We start from the raw sequence: 26,159 nt of genomic DNA, 5'->3' as shown, positions 1-26,159 counted from the left end.
ATTTAAAAGAAATTTCTATAACAAAATAATTCACTAAGAATTTCTTCTTGACCTCCTAACAGAGGTTACATTTCTCCTCTAGGAAAACAGAGCCTGTGCCTAGCTTGCATTTCTGTGAAACGCCTAGTGCCTAGGCTGCAAGTGGATCATAGGAAATGTTTTTACCTTTCTCTCCATCTTCCACTGCTAATTGATGTGTTTATTCAGTTTCAGCCCTGTTGAGAATACCCCTTTGGGAGAATTCACACTGTGTACTTGTGTGCCAGAGTCTCATTCCCAGCAGGCTGGGGTGGAGAATGGAGGCTGGAGTAAAATGAGGAGGCTGAGAGGAGTACTGTCAGAGCACGAGAAAGTCCCCTTGGCCTTGTTAATCCTAACTTGAACTGTGTCTTTTAGCCTTTATCAATTATTTAGTAGAACTTTCTTATGGATTCCTGTAAGATATATTTATGCCTGATGTGGCCATAAGACCTTTGGTGCTCTTACTGTATTTGATTCACCAGTCCACCTGAATTCCAATTCAGTTATTTTTCTTACCTGTCTTCGGGCTGGTACATCCAGTGAGGGCTTCTGAAGCAGTGTGTTTCATATGGCTAGATAGATACAGAGAGACAGAGGATTGAATAATTTGAAGGAGAAGAGTGATAACTATTTTATATCTCTGTTCAGATGTCCAGAATAGCTAAAAAGAAATCATATATACTATCCTAACCTAGAAATAAGGAAAAGAAGTTATATAGTGATGGGTGACAAAGAGACTTTTTCCAAAAAAATTTTATGGGCTCAAAAATTTAACGTTTTCATAGCACATTTTCTTTTCTTTTTTTTTTTTTTTTTTTTTTTGAGACAGAGTTGCGCTCTTGTCACCCAGGCTAGAGTGCAATGGCGCAATCTCGGCTCACCGCAACCTCCGCCTCCTGGGTTCAGGCAATTCTCCTGCCTCAGCCTCCTGAGTAGCTGGGATTACAGGCACGCGCCACCATGCCCAGCTGATTTTTTTGTATTTTTAGTAGAGACGGGGTTTCACCATATTGACCAGGATGGTCTCGATCTCTTGACCTCGTGATCCACCCGCCTCGGCCTCCCAAAATGCTGGGATTACAGGCGTGAGCCACCGCGCCCAGCCCAGCACATTTTCTAAGAACTAAAGAGAGCGCCTTTTTTTTTCTGTTTTTTTGAGATGGCGAGTCTTACTCTTGTCTGGGCTTGAGTACAGTGGCAGCAATGTCAGTTCACTGCATTTGCAGAAGACTGCAAAATGTCAGTCCTCCTGAGTTCAAGCGATTCTCCTGCCTCAGCCTCCCAGATACCTCGGATTAAAGGCATTTCCCTCCATGCTTGGCTAGTTTTTATATTTTTAATAGAGATGGAGTTTCACCATGTTGGCCAGCCCACCTCAGCCTCAGAAGGTGCTGGAATTACAGACCCAGACTTTTTTCTTTTCCTAAGAGACAGGGTCTTTCTGTTATCCACGCTAGAGTGCAGTGGTCCAATCATGGCTCAATGCAGCCTCCAGCTTTTGGGCTCAAGCAATCCTCCTGTCTCAGCCTCACAAGTAGCTGGGACTACAGACACTTGCCACCATGCCCAGCTAATGTTTTAAAGTTTTTCTGGAGACAGGGTCGCTCTGTATTGCCCAGGCTGGTCTTGAACTCCTGGCCACAGCCAGTCTTTCCATCTCAGCCTCCCAAAGTGCTGGGATTACAGGGTATGAGTCATTATGTCCAATAGCAGGAACATTTTTAGGTAAAGCAGTTTTTTTAATTTTTATTTCTGTGTTATAGAATCTCCGTTCCTGCCACTAGTTTGCAAGGGCTTCCATAACAAAGTATTACATAACAATATAGAAACATATTTTCTCACCATTCTGGAGGCTAGAAGTGCAAGATCAGGGTGTAAGCAGGGTTGGTTTCTAATGTCTTTTTCATTGACTTGTAGATGGCCGTGCTCTGTGTCTTCGCTTGGACCTTCTTTTGTATGTGTCTGTATCCACTTTCCCTTTTCTTATGAGGACACTACTCCAATTGGATTAAGGCCCACCCTCATGACATCACTTTAACTTATTTACGTTTTTAAAGACCCTGTCTATAAAAACAATGACATTTTGAGGTAGTGAGGGTTAGAACCTCAACATATGAGTTGGGGAGAAGCACAACTCAGCCTATGACTCTGTCCCTTCCTACTAATAACTGTAATCAGTTCATCACTTTTTATCTAGACTATTGTAGTCCCCCACCCCCAATTCTCTGCCTTTTTGCTTTCATCACTTTTAGATAAAGCAGTTTTTATTACCAAGTAGAAATGATTCTTGGACAGTGGAGACAGCTGCATTTTGAAGTTGTTTAACTTTTCAATGGAAGAGAGTTATGAATTTTTGTTTCTAGGTAGATCATTACCATTCTCTTAAGGGTAACACAGTAATTCAATGTTTCAGAATATTGGCTTCCCTTTATTGAGTATCTGTTTTTTGTCATTCTCTTTAATAGTAAAAACAATATATTGTGTAGGTTTTATTACAAAAGTAATACACACTTATTGAGGGGCACAAGGAAACTTTTGGGGGTTTTGGATATATGTGTTGACTATCTTGATTGTGACGATTTTATGAGAATATAAGTACATATATCAAAACTTACTAAATTGTATACTATAAACAAATAAGTGCTGTTTATTATATGATGGTTATATCACAATAAAACAGCTTAATTTTTTTTGCCGATTTGATGACGAAAAATTGGACTTCCTTCCTGTTTTTTTGAGACCGTTGCCCAGGCTGGAGTGCAATGGCGGGATCTCAACTCACCACAACCACCGCCACGCCACCTGGGTTCAAGCGGTTCTCCTGCCTCAGCCTCCCAAGTAGCTGGGATTACAGGCATGCGCTACCACACCCGGCTAATTTTGTATTTTTAGTAGAGATGGGGTTTTTCCATGTTGGTCAGGCTGTTCAAACTCCCGACCTCAGGTGATCCGCCCACCTTGGCCTCCCAAACTACTGGGATTACAGGCGTGAGCCACCGCACCCAGCCTGTGCAGTGAGAGAATGTTCGGATAATTCCATATACTCACTTTAAAACTAGTTAGGTAAGAAGGATTCAGAGTCACTTTTTGTTTTTCTCGTTGTTTGTTTTAGGGTAACCAGGAGCCAACAACAACTCCTGACGCGATGGTTCAGCCTTTTACTACCATCCCATTTCCACCACCTCCGCAGAATGGAATTCCCACAGAATATGGGGTGCCACACACTCAAGACTATGCCGGCCAGACTGGTGAGCATGACCTGACACTCTATGGAAGTACGCAAGCCCACGGGGAGCAGAGCAGCAACTCACCCAGCACACAAAATGGATCTCTTACGGTATGTGAACTATGAGGTGAAAAACAGAAGCATGCGTCGCAATCATAGAGAAATTTTTACCTTAATTATACAACTAGAAAACTCTCTACATTAATTTAGCATTTACACCTGTTCTCATTTACACCTCTCAGCAGCATTGTATACATTATCCTTTCTCCTCCTAGAAATACTTAGTCTTTTGGCTTTTCGTGCTGTCCCAATTTTCCCGCCAAGCACTGGCTCTTCTGCTGCTGCCTCTTTCTCTGTTCAGCTCCTGGAACCCCTTTTCTTCTTATTTTACATCCTTTCTCTACATAATTATACTACCAAGCTCAGTTGCTCAGGAAAAACCTAGGTATATTCTTTATTTCTTTCATCTTCACATCTAATTGACTAGCAAGCCTTGATAACCATAACTCTAAAACTACTTCACCTTCTCTACATCTTACTACTCTTCCACCAGATTGTTTGTGTTTGAATCTTAGTATGGCCCCTACTAAACTGTTTGACCTTGGACCACTTATTTAATCTTTCTTTGCCCTTGGCTCACTCTAAAATGAAGATAATATTACCTACCTGAAGAGGCTGTTAGGAAATTTAAAAGAATTTATCATCATCACCATCCTATTCCAAACCTCATCACTTATTTCCAGTATTACTGTTGCCTAACTTGTCTATCCTTCACTGTAGCACTAAGATAGTTGTGGTTTTTTTAATGCAAATTTTGCTGATTTCCTACTTAACTCTTAATAGTTCTCTAATGCAATTAGAATAAAATTCAAACTCTGTACTTGGTTTACTAGTCTCAAGCCCCAGCTTATCTCTTTGACCTCACTTTTTACTACTAACTTGCTAAAGTAAAGGAAATGTCATAAATTAATAATAGATGTGTATCTCATATCAACATAAGGAAAATTGTATTGTCTCTTGCTTTGTCACCCAGGCTGGAGTGCAGTGGCATGAACATAGCTCACTGCAACCTCAGTCTCCTGGGCTCAAGTGATTCTCCTGCCTCAGCCTCCCGTGTAGCTGGAACTACAAGCATACACCACCACACCCAACTCATTTTTTCTTTTTTAGAGACAAGTTCTTCTTTTGTTGCTCAGGCTTATGTTGGACTCCTGTCATGCAATTCTCCTACCATGGTCTCCACAAGTGCTGGGATTAGAGGCATGAGCCACAACGCCCAGCCTTGTGTGGCATATTTCTAAAGATTGAAATGTTCTATAATCTGCACAGAAAGATCTAGCTCTGTTGTTTATGGTTTTTTTCACCATTTTCAGTGATCTTCATATCTTCCTATAGGTCTAAGTTATTATCCAGTGTCATTTGCTTTCAGTCCAAAGGACTTCTTTTAGTATTTTCTTTAGAGTAGACCAGCTGGAAACAAATAGTCTGTTTTTGTTTATATGGAAATGTTGTTTTTTTGTGTGTTCAGTTTTGAATGATAGTTTTGTTAGCTATAGAATTCTTGGTTGACAGTTTCTTCCTCCATACCCCGTTCTTTAAATATGTCATCCTGTGGACCACTTGCATGGGAGTCAGCTAATTCTGATGAAAAGTCAGCTGTTAATCCTGTTGTTGGTCCTCCTGTAGGTAATGAGTTGTTTTTCTCTTGATGATTTCAAGATTTTCTGTTTGTCTTGCTTTAAGCAGTTTCTCTATGATGTGTCTAGGAGTGGATCTCTTTGTTTTTATCATACTTGGGTTTTCTTGAGATTTTGAAATCTATATTCATCAAATTTGGGATGTTTTTGACTATAATTTCTTCAAACATATTTTTTCCTTTCTTCTCTTTTCTTGGGCCTCTCATTACACATAAATTTTTTTCCCCCAAGATGAAGTCTTGCTCTGTTGCCCAGGCTGGAGTGTAGTGGCACAATCTCAGCTCACTGTAACCTCTGCCTCCCAGGTTCAAGCAGTTCTCCTGCCTCAGCCTCTCAAGTAGCTGGGATTACAGGCATGTGCCACCACACTTGGCTCATTTTTGTATTTTTAGCAGAGATGGGGTTTCACCATGTTGGCCAGGCTGGTCTCAAACTCCTGACCTCATGATTTGCCTGCCTTGGCCTCCGAAAGTGCTGGTATTACAGGCATGAGCCACTGCGCCTAGCTAACACATAAATTGAAACACTTGGTGTTCTCCCATAGGGTTTTTTGTTTCTTTAAAAAATTCAATCTGAACCTAAACATAATCTGAAGTTCTATTCATTTTTCTTTGATCTTTTTTCCTTCTGTTCTTTAGATTGGATAATTTCAGGTGATCTCTTTTTCAGTTGACTCTTTTTCAGTTCACTCCTTCTTTGTTCTGCCATTTGGAATCTGCTGTTGAGGCCATCTAGTTAATTTTTTATTTCAGTTATTACATTTTTCAACTCTGGAATTTCCATTTATATTTTTCTACTGAAATTTCTTCTCATATCTTTTTATTTTTATTTTATTTTTTAATTTTAATTTTATTTTTATTTTTATTTTTTTTTGAGATAGGGTCTCACTTTGTCACCTAGGCTGGAGGACAGTGGTGCAATCTCAGCTCACTGCAACCTTGACCTCCTGGGCACAAGTGATCCTCCCACCTCAGCCTCCTGAGTAGCTGGTACTACAGGCACATGCAACCATACCCAGCTAACTTTTGTATTTTTTGTAAAGACGGGGTCTCACTGTGTTGCTCAGGCTGGTCTTGAACTCCTGGGCTCAAGCAGTTCTCTTGCCTCAGCATCCCAAAGTGCTGAGATTATAGGTGTGAACCACCGTGTCCCGCCTTAATTTTAAAAGTATGTTTGTATTTACTGTTTTGAAGTTGTCTGCTAAATCCAATATCTGGGCCTTAGTCTGTTTCTAGTTACTGCTTGTTTTCTTGAATCTGGGTCACTTTTCTCTTTCTCTGCGTGTCTTGTAATTTTTTAATGAAAATTGGACATCTTAGTAATGTATTGTAGTGACTGTGGGGTGTTATTTATTTTTCTGAGTCTGTGTGTATGTTTTAAATAACTTGCCCATACTTAAACTATGGAATCTGACTCCCACACAGTATGTGGCCACTGATGTTTCTGCTTAGTGATTTTCATTTGTTACTTTATTTTTTTAGCCTGGCTAGGAGTCACTTGTGTCTTCCTAGCTTAATGACTAGCCTGTGACTAGTGTAGAGGTTGTGCCCAAACACCTGAAGCTTGTAGAGTTTTCACCCTCTGATGATCCAGGTGGATTGGGAAGTGCACTCAAAGCTCAGCCAGTTCTCCAGCCTGCCTTGGGTTCTCTTTCTGTTGAGATTTCTCATGTCTTCCTTCCTCATTCATGTAGTTTCACAACCCCCCAGGGATGTGAGGAGAGCATATCTGGCCCTTTTATGACTCTTTTCTTTCCAGGATCTCCCCTTCAGATATCCAGCTGGTCTTCCACTGCACCCTAATCAGACCACAACCTCAAGCTAGAAGAATGTCTTCTCCCAGTTAGGTTCCCACCAGGTTGGCCCCTGTTAGCTGACAAAGCTGTGGATTTTCTACCACTCCTTCAATCTCCTGCTTGTCCCAAGTCAGGTCTGCCCTCTCTGGCAGTGAAAATTGCTGGTAAGGTCCCAGCCTTCCCCTGATAAAACTAAGTTTTAAGGCATTAAGTTTGTGTCTGGATGTCTTGCCCCTAAACTTAAGCAATTTCTCAGGACATTCCACTATTTATTGTCTGTCTGCCTTGGATTGATTTTCAGAATCTTGAAATAGCCTGTTTTTGACAATTTTGTCCAACTTTCTTACTGTCATTTTCTTTTGAGGAAACAATTCATTGATCTGTTCTTGCCATCATAGCCAGAAGTCTCTTCCCTGAATCCTTGCATGGCATTTTATAATTACTTACTACATGTCTCCTCATCATTGCCCATTTCTATTTTCCTTTATTGCTACTATTTCCATTTGTTTCAGCTCTCCGATTGTATATTTCTAATGACAGTGATTAAGTGCAAGCTCTGTTCCTTAATGTAAGGTATATATAGTTAAGACTTTTGTTCCTCCATTTATACCTGAAACTGTTCACCATGTAATCTTGCATGTCAACCAGTTTGAGTTCCAAAGAGATATTGAATTAAGAATAGAAATCTATATGTATAGATTGTAAATTTATTGCTGCCAAAAACAGCTGAGGAAGAACTTTGAGTTGTGCCTGTGAACAGAGATAGCACAAGTTCTATAATTTCAGGAAGTTAGTAACAATAAAATGAGAAATTTTTAGGATGTTCTAGTTGAAAGATGCTTCTTTTTTAAAAAAAAGATACATTTTATTTTATTTATTTTATTTTTGAGACAGGCTGGAGTGCAGTGGCGTGATCTCAGCTCACTGCAACCTCCGCCTCCTGAGTTCAAGCGATTCTCCTGCCTCAGCCTCCCAAGCAGCTGGGATTATAGGCATCTGCCACCATGCCTGGCTAACTTTTATATTTTTTTTTTTTTTTTTTTTTTTTTGAGACGGAGTTTCGCTCTTGTTTCCCAGGCTGGAGCGCAATGGCGCGATCTCGGCTCACCGCAATCTCCGCCTCCTGGATTCAGGCAATTCTCCTGCCTCAGCCTCCTGAGTAGCTGGGATTACAGGCACGCGCCACCATGCCCAGCTAATTTTTTGTATTAGTAGAGACGGGGTTTCACCATGTTGACCAGGATGGTCTCGATCTCTTGACCTCGTGATCCACCCGCCTCGGCCTCCCAAAGTGCTGGGATTACAGGCTTAACTTTTATATTTTTAGTAGAGACGGGGTTTCACCATGTTGGCCAGGCTGGTCTCGAATGCCTGACCTCAAGTGATCCACTCACCTCAGCCTCCCAAAGTGCTGGGATTACAGGCGTGAGTCACTGTGCCTGGCCCAAAGTGTATACTTTAAATGTGAGGGTGAATTTACTGCTCTTAAGCCATTTATTTACCTTTGGAGAGAGTGTATGTGTGTATGTGTTGTATATAGAGAGAGTTTGAACAGTTGAGCAGTACATCATAAAACCTAGATTTGACAATATTTAGATTATTTGATTGAACTTTTACTGTCTTCTTATATGTCTCTTAAAATGGTCTATCTAATTTTATTACTCATCAGTTAAAAACAATGGTCTAGTAATTCATGTGGCCCATTAAATCCAAAAGTTAGATAGGAAGTGTTGTTATTTACAGATTTATTATTGATATCTTAAATTTATATCTCACTTTTCAGTTTAAAAATTGCTTTCACAAACAGTATTTTATTGTGGTTTATAAAATATCCCTTTGGGGTATATTAGGGCTTTTACAGTTAAGGAATTCTAAGTCCTTGATATTCGCACTACCACTCTGACTCCTCATATTCAACTTAGTGAAAGAAGATTGTGTGCTGTGTGTATTCACTTGTCCTCTTCACAAGCACTTAGCATCTTTTTCCACTCAGCCCAAGTCTCATCTCTGCTCAGAGGTCTTCCTGGACTTTTCTAGGCAAAGCCAAATTTGTGTGTCCTTCATTTAGACTCAAGTAGAACCCTAAGCTGACCACTGTTTATATAACATATAAATTGTGATTTTTTTAAATCACTTTTGTCTTCCTAAGTTGTAAGCTTTTAAAGAAAAAGGCAGTTTTTGTTCATTTTTGCATTCCCTGACTTATCACAATGCCTGACACTTAATAGATACTCAGTAAATGCTTCTTCTTGGGGAAAAAAAATAAAACTAGGTACAAGTGTACTATGGCAGTTCTGAGGAGAAAGAAGGTGAGGCTTCTTTGAGAATACAGCATTGATCTGGGCCTTGTATTAATGGTAATTAGAATTCAAGTAAGCATAGATGGTAGTGCAAAGAGTTAAGTATGTCAGTTCTCAATACAAAGTTGAAGTGATGAGAAAGATGAGAAAGATCAAAATGTCTCTGGATAAAGCATAGATTTCTACTTGACTGAAGCTTTAGGTGTTTGGCGGAGACTAGTGGGAAATAAAGTGTAAAAAGGGTCAGTTGAGTACAAATTTGGAAGAGTATTTGAATGCCAGGCTAAGAAATGTGGACTTTATTGAAGATTTTGCATGAGTAAATGAAGTGAGCAGAGTTGTGCTCAGAGAAGATTGATCTGTCACAGCAAATGCAGGATAAATAGAGGAGCAGACAGATGGTTAGGAAACAGTCTTAAGTGGTTATGTAGTGAGGGGGATGAATTCAGGGGACATTATGAAGGTAGAGCATAGAGGATTTGACAGCTGATTGGATGAGTAAAACAAGAGGTAGAACAAAGACTGCGCCATCCTTATTGTAATAATTGTCTTGAATAAACCATTTTACCTCCCAAGTTCAGTTTCCTCATCTTTCAAATGAAGTTTATAATCGACCTGACTATACAGGATTGTGGTGAGAATAAATTAAGAAATCCTTTGAAAATTACCTGTTTAAATAGTTCCTTAATTACCTTTTTTTTTCAGGGGGAAGGGGATCTTTGAGGTAGGGTCTCACTCTGTCACCCAGGCTGGAGTGCAGTGGTGTGGTCTCAGCTCACTACAGCCTCTGCCTCCCAGGCTCAGGCAATCCTCCTGCCTCAGCTCCCCTGAGTGGCTGGAACCACAGGTGTGCACCACCACACTTGGCAAATTTTTGTTTTATTGTTTGTAGAGACGGGTCTCCCTGTGTTGCTGAGGCTGGTCTTGAACTCCTGGCCTTAAGCAGTCCTCTCACCTCACCGTCCCAGAGTGCTGGGATTACAGACATGAGCCACCACATCCAGCCAAAGTAATTATTTTTAACCATCATAAGTCTTTTAAAATCAGTTGTCCCTATTTGTACTATTTGTGCTTTTTGTTACTGTGAGCGACAGCTTCATTTCAGATTTCGTTTATGTTGGATAGTCTTACCTTGTTGGAGAGAACAAAAAGAACTTACACAAAAATGAGAACTGAGCATTAAAATCTGAAATTTTTATTTTTAAAACATGTTTTAGAAATCTATTTTAACCTTGAGTTAGAAGCTTCTGCTCTTAAGCTGAGAGCTAATTTTGATAGTCAGTTGGTCCCCTACTGTGCATTAGTAAAAGAGGTAGCAGTTAGCAGTCTACCACCTGGGCCTACCTGCAGAGAAAAAAAGGATCTCAGTTCCTGTATCTTTGGGTTACTTTTCTAAATGGCAGCAGGTATCAATAGCCAAAGAATTTGAAGTAGACAAGCTTTAGTGAACACTCTTCAGATGTGAGGTTTACATTTGTGTACATATTCTAACTACCTTTTGGATTATATTTTTCTTGAGGGCAGGAAATAATATTTTCTCTGTTTTTATCACCTCTACTGGTATATTATGGATACAAACACTTATTAGTGCTTTCTAATGGTGGGGGAGGCTTATAGTTGTTCTAAAGGTGTTAGGCATGACACTATTAAAAACACTGAGTTAATACATCAGTTTAGGTAACAGAATTTATTTCTCCAGTGTTCTTCCTTATGATGTAAATACTTTCTTCTTAGTTTGATACAATTAGAATCATTTACTTAGGAGACAAAGCATGTTATTGAGTCTTTCAGTTAAATATAAGGTTTTCCTAACTGGATAATTAGGAAAATAAAATACATTTATTTCCCCTTACACACTCTTTAAAACATAATTTAGAGCTACCCTATTTTAAATCAAAGTATCAGTCCTTAAATAATTTTTTTAAATACATATATGGGGCAATAACTACTTAGTAATAACAACAAAACTAATATATTTGAGTGCTTACTCTGTACCAGATATTGTTTGAAGCACTTTTTATGTGTTAATTCTATTGAATTATCACAGCCACCATGTAAAATAGGTATCATTATTACTCTTCTTTTACAGATGAAGAAATTGTGGCTTATAGAGATTCAAGATTACTTGTCCAAGATCACACAACTAATAAATGTCATTGTGAGGATTTCAATACAGGTTATCTGGCTCCAACAGCCTGAATTTTTTCCCATAAATTATATTGAACAACTTTTATATATATTTGTCATGTGCACATGACTGTGCTAGGCACTAGGTGTTCTTAAAAAGGTAAAATAAAGCCCCTGCCCTCATTGAACCTATAGAAGTTCAAGTAGAAAAGCAAAGTAAAGGCCAGGCACAGTGCCTGTAATCCCAGCACTTTGGGAGGCTGAGGCAGGAGGTCAGGAGTTCAAGACCAGCCTGACCAACATGGAGAAACCCCACCTCTACTAAAAATACAGAATTAGCCGGGCATGGTGGCAGATGCCTGTAATACCAGCTATTTAGGAGGCTGAAGCAGGAGAATCACTTGAACCCAGAAGGAGGAAGTTACGGTAAGCCGAGATTATGCCATTGCACTCCAGCTTGGGTGACAAGAGCGAAACTCTGTCTCAAAAAAAAAAGAAAGAAAAACAAAGTACAGGTAAGTGCTAGAGGGAGAGAGAGTAATGAAGCGAGTTCATTAAGAGATGCTTTTAGAAGGTAGATACTATTTCCCCTAAACAGTGAACTCATAGCCTGCAGTGAAGTAGAGGACATTACAGACAGGAGCAGTACTCTACAGCAGTAGTTTTCCTGTATGGTCCACAGATCACTGGCAGTTTCTTAAACTATTCAGAGTCTGGGTGGAGGAGAGGGCTATGAAATCAATGCAAGGCATTATTTTCATAGTAATATCAATACATTCTCACTGTTTTCACTACATTGGCTTTGACAGTCATTACAAAAGCAATGGTGGGCAACATTGCTAGCACCTTAGCATGAATCAAGGCCATGGCACCAAACTGTACTGCTGGCAGTCATTATATTCTTCACTATCACAAACTCACAGGAAAAAAAAAATCATGTTCACTTAAGAATGTCCTTGATGAAGCAGTAAAAAGTATTAATTTTATTAATTTCCCACCATTGGGTACATTATCTTTTTCATATTCTACATGGCAAAGTGAAAAGTATTCATAAAGCACTATGGTACATATCAAAATATTTTCATTGTCTCAAGGAAAAGTACTGTGTGATTGAGTTGCAAGTTGAACTAGCTGCTTTTTTTCATTGAGCACCATTTTTTTTCTTGTAAGAACAACTAACGGACAAACAATTATATTCAGATTTGGGTATCTGGCAAACATTTTTTTGAAAATGAAGTGGGCCTGTCACTTCAGGGAAAAAACTGACACTATTTGTTTCCATTGGTAAAATGTAAGCTCACCTGGCAAAAATTAGAATTTTGAAAAATTTGTATCCTTCACTGTGAGCTTGACAATTTCTCAGTACTTAAAGATTTTCTGATGAGATCAGTGATGATAGTAACAAATGTGGTCTTGTATAATGACATGTGCTGACATTTGAAGGTGCCTTGCAGATTAGTGACCCACTAAAACATAGCCAAGAAGTTATAGCCCTTAACAATGGGATCATTTGCCCAAATGAGTATTTCTAGAACATAGTGGGAAAAAATTAGGCCCCAGTCTATCATACCTTGCATTGTTGGGCCATATTACCTTCAGCCCACAGTGTAGATATCATTAGCATGTTCTATTTCTAGGCTAGACATAGAGGTCTTGAACTAGAGGAATTTATTCATCCAGCCATCCACTTTTCCAAGAGTGGCTTTTATTTTTCCCTCAAAGTAATAAAAGGCAGAATACATTGAGCCTACATAAAATAGATATATCCTGTATCAGTTTACCCTTAAAAATAATTACATCTGTCCTTCAGCTCCAATATTTTGATGCCTATGAGTAGTTTGACAGTTTCCAAGCTGGAACAGGTTTCACCATGTTGGTCAGGCTGGTCTCGAACTCGTGACCTCAGGTGATCCACCCACTTTGGCCTCCCAAAGTGTTAGGATTACAGGCCTGAGCCACCATGCCTGGCCTACTTTTTTCTTTTTTTTTTTTTTTTTTTTTTTTTTTTTGAGACGGAGTTTCGCTCTTGATACCCAGGCTGGAGCGCAATGGCGCGATCTCGGCTCACCGCAATCTCCGCCTCCTGGGTTCAGGCAATTCTCCTGCCTCAGCCTCCTGAGTAGCTGGGATTACAGGCACGCGCCACCGCGCCCAGCTAATTTTTTGTATTAGTAGAGACGGGGTTTCACCATGTTGACCAGGATGGTCTCGATCTCTTGACCTCGTGATCCACCCGCCTCGGCCTCCCAAAGTACTTTTTTCTTTTTTAACACTTACAACTCCCTTCCCTTCCCCCTTCCCTTTTCCCCCTTCTCCCTTCCCCCTTTCCCCTTCCCCCTTCTCCCTTCCCTCTTCCCTCTTCCCTTCCCTTCCCCCTTCCCTTTCCTTCCCTCTTCCCTTCCCCCTTCCCTTCCCTCTTCCTTTCTTTCTTTCTTAGACGGGGTCTCACCCTGTCGCCCAGGCAGGAGTGCAGTGGCATGATCATAGCTCACTACACCCTTTACCTCTCAGGCTCAATTGATCCTCCCACTTCAGCCTCCCAAGTAGCTGGAATTCCTGATGTGCACCACTACACCTGGCTAATTTTTGTATTTTTAGTAGAGATGAGGGTTCACCATGTTGGCCAGGCTGGTCTTGAACTCCTGACCTCAGGTGGTCCGCCTGCCTCAGTCTCCCAAAGTGCTGGGATTACAGATGTGAGCCACTACACCCAGCCTATAGTCTCTTATCCACAATTCTAAAAGTTCTGAAAGTTATATTTTTCATAAGTTTACAACACAGCCTATTTCTGGCATTTATAGATTTTGCTAAAGAAGTATCACTGCCTCAGATCTCATTGTATGTGGGTGGGATGAGGGGTGGGTGTTACATTATGGGTTATATTCTTTATTACCTTTCTAAAGTTCTAAAAATTCTGATATGGATTTGGCCCCAAAGATTTCAGATAAGAGATTAAGGACCTATATCCCAGAAAAATGGAGCCAAAAGGCAGAGATGGGAAATGCAAGAGAATAGATAAGAAAATTAGAGGACCAGTCCAGAAGATCCAGTAATAAAGCTTCCAGAAAGAAAGATAAATGTGTAGAGTGGTAATCATCACCAGATAACTCAAGAAAACTTTCCAGGACTGAGGACATTAATTTCCTACTTGAAAGAGACTACAGAATTCTCCATAAAATAGATAAAAATGAAATAAGTCCACACTGAGGTATATCACTATGGATACTGTTTTAGAACATTGGGCATATTTGGATAGTCCTACAAGCTACAAGAGAGAAAAAAGTCACAAGGAGATGGGAATCATGCCTTCAGATTTCTCAGCTAGAAGGCTACAAGCTAGAAGGCAGTTGAGAGTCATCTTCTGAAGGGATTTTTTTTTTCCAACCTAGAATTCTGTGACCAGCCAAACTATCATTAAAGTAGGATGGTTAGCTAGGTATTTTCAGACATTAATCAGATTCTCAAAAAATGTACTGTGCTAAACTGAATTTTCTTTTTCACTTTTTTTCTCTGTTAGCCTCAAAGAGATGAGAGTAAGAAATGAAGACTTCTATGGGGGAAAGAGGAAAAATAAATATTGAAGAAAATGGATAATTCATAAGTAAAAGTATTTCTGAATTCATTAAGAGATTCCTTAGTATCTGTCTCAGAGTAGTATGTGTTTAATGTTAATCTGATAGACTTGGAAAGTTAATCTTATCACTCAGAATTCCCTTTAGATTATGACAGAACATTTGTTCACAATGTATAGTTAAAATATTTCCATTGTTTCATAGAGGAGTCAGAAAAATGAATCTATTTCCTAGTTATAAATATTTTAAAAGTTAGAACTCATTAAAAAAAAAAAAGAAAAAACGTTTGTAGTCCTTATTTCTAGGATGAGATTTTGAGACTTAAAAATCTAATTTGCTATTAAACGTAATTGGCACCAGCCTCCTGTGTATGTAGTGTTGACGGCTAGCTCAGCTGCACCAGGAAAGATGAGTTGTTTGAAGGGTAGATGTATAGGCTTTAGCTGTGTGATTGCATCAGGCCAGCACTGCTGCCAGTCCTCGCTGTAAACTGTTGGTGAATGGATTCCATCCAGCCTCTTCTGTTTTATCCCTTGCCCAGTGGATACATTAGGTCGGATAATGACCACAAAAGGGAAAACCACAACTTGGAAGCGTTGTTTATATGGTCAGTAAAGGTGCTCAGCAGCTAACAATAGAAAATAATGCAAACCAGTGCTGTTTACAGAATGAGATTTTTCTTGGATCAGATTAACTGTCCACTTTCCACAAAGATAAGACTTAAAAACTTTTATTTCCTTTTTTCTCTCTGATTTGTATATTTCAGCAATTAGTAGTCTATATTGGGATAAACTTAAAATGAGGATGTCAGGTGTGAGATATGATCTCATTTAAGTACATTAATATAGCATGACCAGTATTTTCTATTTCTATTTCTACTCTGTACAGAAAAATCACTTTTACGTCCCCGCATCAATTTAGTAGTTCTTTGGCTTTTTTCCTAATTAAATGTCAGCCTACCTTTGCTGGTTTTATTTTCTCTCCCTTGCCTTTCCCTTTCTCCGCATAGCCTGACCTATTTGTCTTTTGTCAAGGTATAGAACCCAGGAGGCACAGTGGCTCATGCCTGTAATTCCAGCACTTTGAGAGGCTGAGGTAGGCAGATCGCTTGAGCTCAGCAGTTCAAGACCAGCCTGGGCAACGTGGCAAAACCCCGTCTCTACAAAAAATATAAAAATTAGCCATGCATGATGGCTCGCACCTGTTGTCCCAGCTACTTGAGAGGCTAAGGCAGGAGGATCAGTTGCACCCAGAAGGTAGAGGTTGCAGTGAGCTGAGATTGCCACACTGCACTCCAGCCTGGGCGACAGAGGGAGACCCCTTCTGGGGAAAAAAAAAATGGTATAGAACCCATGTTACCTCTTAGTGCACCCTTCCCTGCCTCTTACCCCTGCCTGTCTCCACTCTGGGAGACTCTTGCTACATCAGATGAGAGTCCTAAGAAGATAAGAGAGGATGGGATTCATATGGGTTCTTGCTTCTAATGAGAAGAAGAGAGGATGGGTATGGTGCTAGAAAAAAAATGATTTCACATATGAAATTGGGCTGCCTAGTTTTGAATTCCTAGTCTGCTGCTTACTGTGTGACCTTGGGAAACTAACTGAACATCTCTGCACTTAGCTTCTTCCTCTTTCAGTTGGAGATAATGCTAGTACCTGTTGAATAGAGTTACTGTGAGGGTTAAAGAAAATAATACATGTAAAGTACAGTATAATGGTTAAAAACATGCACTCTGGAGGCAGACTACCTGGGTTCAAATCCTTGCTTCATTACTTAAGTTAAACACTCTTTCTGTTCATCAGACTCCTCATCTGAAATATGAGAAGAAAAAGTAGTACCTACTATTTGCTTACTTAAAAAAAAAAAAAAGTACCTACTGTGTAGAATTGTTGAAATAATTACATTCATTAAAATATGTAAAGTAGTTCAGTGTTTGGCAACAAGTGAACTATTAAATATTATTAAAAGGTTTAGATCAGGGTCTGGCACTCAATAAATGGTTGTTATTTTATAGAGATTCCCACTTTTTTTTTTTTTTTTTTTTTTTGAGACGGAGTTTCGCAATCTTGTTACCCAGGCTGGAGTGCAATGGCGCGATCTCGGCTCACCGCAATCTCCGCCTCCTGGGTTCAGGCAATTCTCCTGCCTCAGCCTCCTGAGTAGCTGGGATTGCAGGCATGCGCCACCATGCCCAGCTAATTTTTTTGTGTGTTAGTAGAGACGGGGTTTCACCATGTTGACCAGGATGGTCTCAATCTCTTGACCTCGTGATCCACCCACCTCGGCCTCCCAAAGTGCTGGGATTACAGGCTTGAGCCACCGTGCCCGGCCGAGATTCCCACTTTTTAACCAAACTGTATAAGTGGAAAGAAGAAAAGATCTGGCCGGGCGCGGTAGCTCACGTCTGTAATCCCAGCACTTTGGGAGGCTGAGGAAGGTGGATCATGAGGTCAGGAGTTCAAGACTCAGCCTGGCCAAGATGGTGAAACCCTGTCTCTACTAAAAATTCAGAAAGTAGCTGGGTGTGGTGGCAGGCACCTGTAATCCCAGCTACTTGGGAGACTAAGGCAGAGAATTGCTTGAACCCAGGAGGCAGAGGTTGCAGTGAGCCTATATCACAACACTGCACTCCAGCCTGGGCAACAGAGTATACTCCATCTCAAAAAAAAAAAAGAGATCTGAGGTTTAAAGAAAGGAAAGCAAGTTTGAAAAGGTATTTGTAGAAAGTGGGAACACTAGCTTACTGAAGAAACTTGGTAAGATTGTTGGACCCTTTTTGGTTTGGTGACCAGGCATCTATTTTTTTCTTTAGTAGTTGAGTGATCTTCTTCCAGCATCAGGTACCTGCCTAGGTTCAAGCTTAGATAAAATTGATGGTTGGAGTCATTCAGGGTTGCAATTTTTATAGGCGGATTCAACCAAGGAGATTGAAACTACTGGTTTTAAAACCTAAATTTGATAGAAAGGCAAATAAACACCTACAGGTGAGGACTCAGAGATAGGAAATTGCAAAGTCAATGTTTGTTGCTTCCAGTGAGGTCAAACAGTTGTTATGGTAGGGATTTTTAAGCAAACAGAAAAGTTAATAATGTCTGTTCAAAAATGGGTGTTTGAACTAGCCATTTTGGTGGTAATGACACTAAGAAGTTAAAAATCTGTGTTAAAAATCTGAGAGCTAGACTACAGCACATAGAAAGATAATTGTTTGCAATACATTTATCATAGGGCTCATATCCAAAATTTATAAAGAACTTCTACAAATCATAAGCAAAAAAAGTCAACCTAATTAGAAAATGGACAAAGAATTTGCAGACATTTCACGAAACAGGATATCAAAATGTCCAATAAACTTATGAAAAAATGACCAATTTCATTAATCATAGAGAAATACAAATTAAAAGTACAATATAATTCCACTAACCAGAAGAGTTAAAATGAAAATAATACTGAGAAAAGTAGAACTTAGCTGGATGGGATTGCTCACACCTGTAATCTTAGCACTTTGGGAGGCCAAGACTGGCAGATCACTTCAGATCAGGAGTTGCAGATCAACATGGTCAACATGGCAAAACCCCATCTCTACAAAAATTAGCTGGGCATGATGGCATATGCCTGTAATCCAAGCTACTTGGGAGTTAGAGGCACAATAATCTCTTGAACCTGGGAGGCAGAGGTTGCAAGTGAGCTGAGATCGCACCACTGCACTCCAGCCTGGCCAACAGAGCAAGACTCTGTCTCCAAAAAAAAAAAAAAAAAACAAGTATGATGGTAGTATAAGTTACTACAACCACGTTGGAAAAAATGTCAGTACTACTAAGGCTGAGCAGACACATATTCTTGCCCAGCAGATCCACTCATATATATATGTGTGTGTATGCATGTTTATATATATATATATATATCTGTTGGATATATATAACTATATCTGAAATACATGCTTGTATGTACCAAAAGACATGCAAACAAGAATGTTCACAGGAATATTAATATTAATATCCAAAACTATAAGCAGCTCAAAATCTGTTGTTTATACAATGGACTAAGAATGAATAAATTACAACAATGTATGTGTGCATGTTACATAAATGTAATATATGAAAGAAGCCAGACACAAAAGAGTACATATTATATGATTCCATGTTTCTAATTAAGTTTACAAATGGCAAAACTAATCTAGAGAGTTAGAAGTCAGAATCATCATGACCTTTGCCAAGGGAACAGTAACTGGAGTGGGCCGCTAGGGTGCTCTTGGAATCCAGTTTCTTGATCTAATTTGATGGTTACATGGGCGTACTTTCTTTGTGAATATTCAGCTCTATGCTTGTAATTTATGTATTTTTATCTATGCATGTTAAACTTTAGTTTAAAAATTGCCTAAGATGAGAAGTCTTGAGAATTTGGGAAATAATGATAAGTCACTTTTCCTACATGTCAAATCAACATAGAATTACAGATTTCATATTTAAAAAAAAGGTGGGGGGTGTTCACTACACGCTGCAAAATTAACCAGTCTTGCCTCTGATCTTAAATTGTGTCTTCAGAGAAGCAAAGAACCATCAAGAGCAACAGATAAGCACTTCAGGCAGCATACTTTGAAGTAATCATTAGTTTTCATTTATCTTGCCACTTCACATACGCTATGACAGATAACATGGGCTGCATATAAAGTTATATATAAAGGTGTAATTTGGAGTTTGTGGAATCAGTCTTTTTAACTTTCCTCAGAGTGATACATTGTCATCTTGCAGACCAGCTCTGGTGGTTTTAAAGTTTGATTGAAGATAAAGTTTTATGTGATCCCACTCTGAGATGTAAGAGACAAGTTTGAAGGTACTTGAATGAGCATTAGTTGTAATTGATGCTTGTTGCTTTGACTGCATGTTGGTTTGCTTGATGCTGTTTTAGTAACTTAGTGAGTTTCATCTTTAAATGGAATTTGTTTTGTTTAGTCTGCATTGTGCCAAGATTGATGATTGAAAACCTTACCGTTTCACAGAACATTGCTTCATAGCTTTTCCCTTTTCTGCTATTTTTATATCACATGAATCATTGCACATTTAAGCCATCTGCAAGGCCTGAATGGAATGAGATAAAAAGCTGCCATCACTTAAATTGACACTTGAAAAGCTGGTATTCATTTGGAGTTTATTCCTGATTATCCTTTATATTTTAAAGTTTCAAACTTCATTTCAAGATGGTTGCTAACATCTCTGAGCCAAAAGTATCTCTGATTCACAGCTTCTTTTAGCCTGAAAGTCAAAGGGAGGGGATTCATCCTGTCAGCTAGAAGAATCTGTTGGGGACTCACTTCTGTCTCATTTGAGAGAATAAGAACAGTAAGTTCCACTCCTGTTTTAAAAGTATGTTGGTTTAATCATCTCAGCAAGCCATCTGGTTTGGCATGCACTTAATAAGGAATAGTAAAAACACAAGGTTCTTCAACTGCCAGATTAATACTTCAAAATCGCATGCTTAGAATGTGTCACATCTGTGAGATATTTCTCAAAAATTTTCTCAATGTAACTTTCTTGAGAACTTAGTGAAAAAAAGTTAGATAAATGCATGCCTGGGATGTTGCAAAAGAGATACATGATTAAAAATGCATATTCAGCTAGGCTGATAGTGTGTACCTGTAGTCCCAGCTATTTGGAAGGCTGAGGTGGGAGGATCACTTGAACCCAAGAGGTTGAGGCTGCAGTGAGCTATGATCGCGCTATTAAACTCCAGCCCAGGTGACAGAGTAAGATACCATCTCAATTTTTTTAAAAAAGAAAATAAAAATAAATAAATGCATGTCCACCATTTGCAAGAGGCCCAGAGTGGGATTGTGGCCCCTGCTGAGCGGGTCACCGCCTCTGCCAGGGTCCTCGGATTCCTCTGCCACCCTGGTCTGGGAGCCTGCCTCGCCACAGCGGCTGGCAGCACAGCGATCTGTGGGCAGTGGGCGAGGCCCCCGGGGGCCGCCGCGATGGCCCTCAAGATGGTGAAGGGCATCATCGACCACATGTTTGACAAGAACCCACAGGACTTGGTCTGCAGCATCCGCAACCACAAGGAGGACGAGACTGAAGAAGAATGGAGATAGTGGCCACCAGGTGTCTGTCTTCGTTGAAAACAGACATGCAGCCCTTGGGCAGTGGAATCCTTAGAAAGTCTCCTACATGAGCGACTGCCTGCCTGCATCCCTGCATGGACAGCAAGGCTGGCCTGAAGGAGAGCAGCCATCTGACACCACACTGGTCCCAATACCAGAGGTTGTGTTGGGCATGAGTTGCCAGGATGGCAGGAAAGTTAAGGAATTTACTTGCAGGTACCAAGTCACCCTCAACTCCTGTCCCTCTCCCTAGGAACCTGAGTTCTTGCCTTATTTTTACACTTTTCTAGAAGTGGTGTGGCTTTGCCTGCCTCTGGCTTAATGAGGTCATTTTTGTTCATCTCCATCCCTTTCCCCTTGGTTTTCATCATCTCGGAAGCTCTCCCTAACTGCTTTGGTTACAATGTTTAACTAACTTATGTACTCTTCAGATTCCTTTTGAGTTGAAGGCATAGCTGTTTGGCCTGGATTTTGTTTTACTGAGTGTGGTTCACCAGATTGGGAATGTGGTTTGTTCCTGAGAGGACTTTTTCTGCACAGGCAGGATCTCCCAGCGCCTGTCCCTGCCCCCTTCAGCGCCTGTCACTGAGCAGCCTGTTTTGGGATCCTGAGGACCCACCACAGGGTCTGTCCAGTGGAGGACCATGCACTCTAGTCCGGGGTGTGGTTTTCAGGGGGGTGTCCCTGTCTTCACTGGGAAGCCCCTGAGCCTGGGTTTTTTCCTTTGGAATTGGTGTGAGTTGATAGTGCCTTCCTTACAGTCATGGGCCCATTCAAGCGGGTATTGGTGATGGAAACGTTTTTTAGAATAGCCCAGGGCCATCCTTGAAAGTCCCAGGCTTCCTCGTGGGCCCTGCCATTGGCCAGTCAGCCATTCCATGTAGGACACGCGGTGTCTGGGGTCCCTGGCTTTCTCATCAGAAGACCATCTTTATGTCCTGGAGGGTCGTTACTCAGGAGTTCACTTCTGATTCCAGGTGTTCTCTGCAGCTGCTGGAGTCTCCTGATTGGAGAGCAGCAAATGAATGTTCAATGACAGTTCTAGTGGTCCCCTCTCGGTGCCCCCTCAAACTCATTTTTAAAAAGCAGCTATCCTAGCCAGTCGTGGTGGCTCATGCCTGTAATCCCCACACTTTGGAAAACTGAGGGTGGATCATGAGGTCAGGAGTTAAAAAACCAGCCTGACCAAGATGGTGAAACCCCATCTGTACTAAAAATACAAAAAATTAGCTGGGCGTGGTGGTGGGTGCCTGTAATTCCAGCTACTTGGGAAGTGGAGGCAGAGAATTGCTTAAACCCGGGAGGTTGAGGTTGCAGTGAGCCGAGATTCTGCCACTGAACTCCAGCCTGGGTACCAGAACAAGACTCCATCTCAAAAAAAAAAAAAAAAAAGGCAGCTACCCTGTAGACCACAGGGACCACATGTTGTAGATTTTTCTTCCCACCCACTGCAGGCAGAATGGAGACTCTTGACAGTGTGCTTTTTCTGCAGCAGTATAGTTTCCAAAAAAAGTTTCCATTTCATAATAGATTTTCGCTTAAAACTTGAGTGTGGCATCATGGAAACAAGGCTTAGCAATGACTTTGAAAGCCACATGGAAAGGCAGTGTGATTGAGTGGAAATTGCATGAAGTTTGGGAAATCTGAGTCCAAGTGCTCTGACTGACTTATATCGGTGGCCCATGGGAAGCCCCCTGTTCTGTCTCCTTCAGTGTAACATGGGGACATGGGGATGAGTTGCCTCCCTCCTTGCTGAATGATGCTGAGGATACTGTAGCAAAACGTGGTTTTCGGAAGTACCTGAGCGCTTGAAGAGGTTGTTTAGTTCACTGTTTTCCAGTCCTCAGGCTGTGACCTCTTAGTGGGTTATAAATTCAATTTACTGGCTTATGCTAGGTAAGAAAAACGAAAACAAACTAGAAAATACCAGAGTGTAGGCACATAATAGTAACTGTCCTGTCTTGAAGCATTGATTTCTGCATGTGATTCTTGTGTGCGTGTGTAAGCATATTGGGTTACCATGCACAACCCATTGAAATGAGTCCAAAAAGTAAAAAAAAAAAAAGAAATTAAAAAAATAAATAAACGCATACCCACACTCATCCACAGCTCTTTAACTGTGGATATGTACAAATCTTGCATTTTTTTGTTGAGTAGCAGATTAGTCAAGGTCTCTCAAAGCCTTTTCCAACAGTTAGATTCTCTAAATACACTTTGCTCTGGGCTACAGAAGGATGATTTCCCCTGTACTAAAGTAAGCTGGAATTGCATAATCTAGGGAGGAGAGCTTCTTCAGTTGTTGCTGGGTTTGTCCTCTCCATAAATAATAATATAATACTTTAGCAACATAGTAATAATACTAGAGTGAATAGAGGGAATGAAATATAAGAATTTTCCCTTACTTCATTTCTTTGAGAGAGCCTGAGATAATAGACCAAAAAATTCAGTGACCTCCATAACTAAGTACAACAGATTCTCCATTTTCAAAACAGAAATATCTTAGAAATAGAAAGTTCTACTAAGAGTCTAAGAATAAAGGAACTTTTTTTTGTATCTAGATGAATTATCCTAATGTATCTCCATGTCATCTTGGGCAAGTCACTTAGTACTTCTGTGTTTATTATCTCCCATTTTACTAGCATACTATAAATACTCAAAACACCAAAGGTTTGTTTGTAGACAATAGCATTAAGAACATTAGTAACATCTTTGTGGTGGTGGTGGTGTTTTCTTTGAAGGGACAACTGTAATTTTTGCTTAAACATACCCTGTTTGGAGATGGTTACTGTGGGGGGATAACTTTAATTATTTTAAAGTAATTGTGTTTATTTTTCATACATTATTGTTTATTTCTTTGCTTAGCAGACAGAAGGTGGAGCACAGACAGATGGCCAGCAGTCACAGACACAAAGTAGTGAAAATTCAGAGAGTAAATCTACCCCAAAACGGCTGCATGTCTCTAATATTCCTTTCCGCTTCCGGGACCCTGACCTCCGGCAGATGTTTGGGGTAAGTCTCTGAAGTCTTTTTATGGATTTTACAATTAAAGTAGATTTTAATCCCCCAGATGTATTAGTCATTATTACTTTAGGATTAAACTACAAATAGATTGAGAAAGATCCTGAGGTAAATCAGTTTTTTTTTTTTTTTTTTTTTTTAGCTCCATTAGGATAGCTGCCTAGTACTTTATTAGAAAAGCAAATCTTCTTTAAGCCTTGGTTGTGGCCGCTTCATGGTGAAAAGACACTGGGGCAAAATTCAGTCATTTATAGCTGACTACCTGGATGTGTTTTCCACACTAAAGAGAACACCAGAGTTGAGATTTAATGATGTTCTTGAAGTACTTGAAGAGCTTTTACACAGAAAATGGTAACCACATATTTTCCATTTCTTCAGAGAAGAGAACAACAGAAAATAAAGGGCAGCATAAAAGACTTGGGTTACACAGAAGAAACTTCTAGGGACCATGAGTTATTAGGCTCTCTACTGAATTAGCAGAGCTAATATAGAATCTTAGTCTCTGAAGGTCTGTGAGAATAGAGTACATTCTCATCTGTCAGAGGTGTGTTTTCTCTTGAGTCAGAAAAATAGTGTCCATTGCAGATCTGCCTTAGTGATTTATTGAAATGTATTATGCCCTTCTCATAAGGCATAAAGTACAAAAGAAGTAATTTTTTCCTTACCAGAGATGAATAGTTGCTTTATTTTCTTCCACATTGTGACTCTGTTACTTAGAAGAACAGTAGCATTGGTAAAGAGCGGGTATTCCATGCTCCATTTCATTAGCTTCATAAACTTGACAGATAGCTTCTTTTAGCCTCATTTTCCTTAACCATAAAAGAAATGTGATCCTTACTCTAGAAGGATATTATAAGAATGCATTAGAAAATATAAAACAAACTCCAAAGCACCATACAAATCTTAGTTTTATAGGATAAGCATAAATGCCCTTCCATCCAAAATAAGACATTTTCCGTTTTTCATGATTTTTTTAATTAAACCAAATCAGTATGTCTTACTGTAGAAAACTTGGGTTATTAATACAAGTTTTTTGATAAAGATAGTAATGATTCAGTCCAATGGAACAGCATGATTTCTGTTTTACTCTATTTTTCAGTTTTTTTCACATTTCCCAAAGTCAGGTTTGAAATCCAAGTGAAGTAGATAATCATGTATGACTCCAATACTCAGAGGGAAATATGAGCCAAAAAGATATCTGGAAGTTTTCTGCATATACGTTCAATTCATTTCATCCAAGCATTGATTAAAACAGTTTTGTCTTTGTTTATATATACTTTCCCCCTAAATAATTACTGTATTTCTTGTAACCCCTACACAGCTATTTAGCTACCTAACGATAGAGTTTAGGCTTTGTGTCTTTAGTTTTTGTTTCCTTTTTTGAATGTTAAAATATTTAAAGAATTAATAAAGAGAGCTGTTGTTTAAAATATTCTTGATGTTTATTGTCGAAATATTTAAATGGTGACTAGCATGTAGCCTATGGAAGTGGTAGCATAGATACATATTGACTTGGATAATTGTTCATAATCTATTGCTAAGTTAAGAAATAAAAGCAGTATATGCTTTGGGAGGCTGAGGTGGGCGGATCACATGAAGTCAGAAGTTTGAGACCAGCCTGGCCAACATGGTGAAACCCCATCTGTACTAAAAATACAAAAATTAACTGGCTGTGGTGGCGGGCACCTGTAATCCCAGCTACTTGGGAGGCTGAGCCAGGAGAATAGCTTGAACCCAGGAGGTAGAGGTTACAGTGAGCCAAGATTGCACCACTGCACTCCAGTCTGGGTGACAGAACAAGACTCCATCTTTTTTTTTTTAAATTAGTATATAGAATATATCTGATGTCAATTGTTACTTATCTCTACATGCCTGAGGGAAAGCCTGGAATGCTGTGTACTAAAACATTATGATGGTAGGATTGCAGATGATCTTTATTTTCTGTTTTCCCTTTTCCTTTTAGTTTTTATTTACTGCTTTTTATATAGTGAATATACTTTGCTTGTATAAAAACAGGAGGGGAACAGCTTCCTATAGTATATTATTCTACTTACTAGACTTTTTAAATTTGAGACTGTTTCAAAAAATAAGAGATGTAGTTAGGAAAATTCCAACTTCTTGTCCACATGAAGTATCTAATGGGCTAACACTGTAAATATCTCTGAACAACACGCTTCCACACGTAGAGGTGGATAATTGCTTGAGTGAGTGAAGTGAGAAAAGGAGAAACTGTCAATTCAGTGATGAGGAAAAATCAGAACCTGGTATTGGAACTTACCAACAAATACAAACATAGAAGTTAAATAAGT

The 26,159-nt window shown here is 39.7% G+C and overlaps 1 protein-coding gene and 1 long non-coding RNA gene across 35 annotated transcripts in view; one reads left to right on the top strand and one right to left on the bottom strand.

The window, feature by feature from the left end:
- RBFOX2 (RNA binding fox-1 homolog 2) overlaps nucleotides 1-26,159 on the top strand; it is a 290,265-nt gene that overhangs the window by 224,296 nt on the left and 39,810 nt on the right. For 17 of the 34 annotated variants that reach the window (XM_064367978.1, XM_064367974.1, XM_064367971.1 and 14 more), the window contains 2 exons: nucleotides 3,134-3,358; nucleotides 23,698-23,841. In XM_064367978.1, coding sequence (XP_064224048.1) covers nucleotides 3,134-3,358; nucleotides 23,698-23,841 — 369 coding nt within the window. Of the gene's footprint in view, nucleotides 1-3,133; nucleotides 3,359-23,694; nucleotides 23,842-26,159 lie in introns of all 34 variants that reach the window. The other 17 variants (XM_064367969.1, XM_064367965.1, XM_064367987.1 and 14 more) reach the window with 1 other exon arrangement.
- LOC135271239 (uncharacterized) overlaps nucleotides 22,610-26,159 on the bottom strand; it is a 73,842-nt gene continuing 70,292 nt past the window's right edge. The window contains exons 6-7 of the long non-coding RNA XR_010339352.1: nucleotides 24,516-24,689; nucleotides 22,610-22,724 (exon numbers count right to left, since the gene is read on the bottom strand). This is a non-coding gene — a long non-coding RNA (uncharacterized LOC135271239). The remainder of the gene's footprint in view (nucleotides 22,725-24,515; nucleotides 24,690-26,159) is intronic.

Source organism: Aotus nancymaae, unplaced genomic scaffold, assembly GCF_030222135.1.
Source record: "Aotus nancymaae isolate 86718 unplaced genomic scaffold, 86718_ANA_hifiasm-v0.15.2.pri h1tg000076l, whole genome shotgun sequence".
Lineage (NCBI taxonomy): Eukaryota > Metazoa > Chordata > Mammalia > Primates > Aotidae > Aotus > Aotus nancymaae.
Note: the sequence above shows the minus strand (reverse complement) of the source record. Positions and strands in the feature narration are given on the sequence as shown.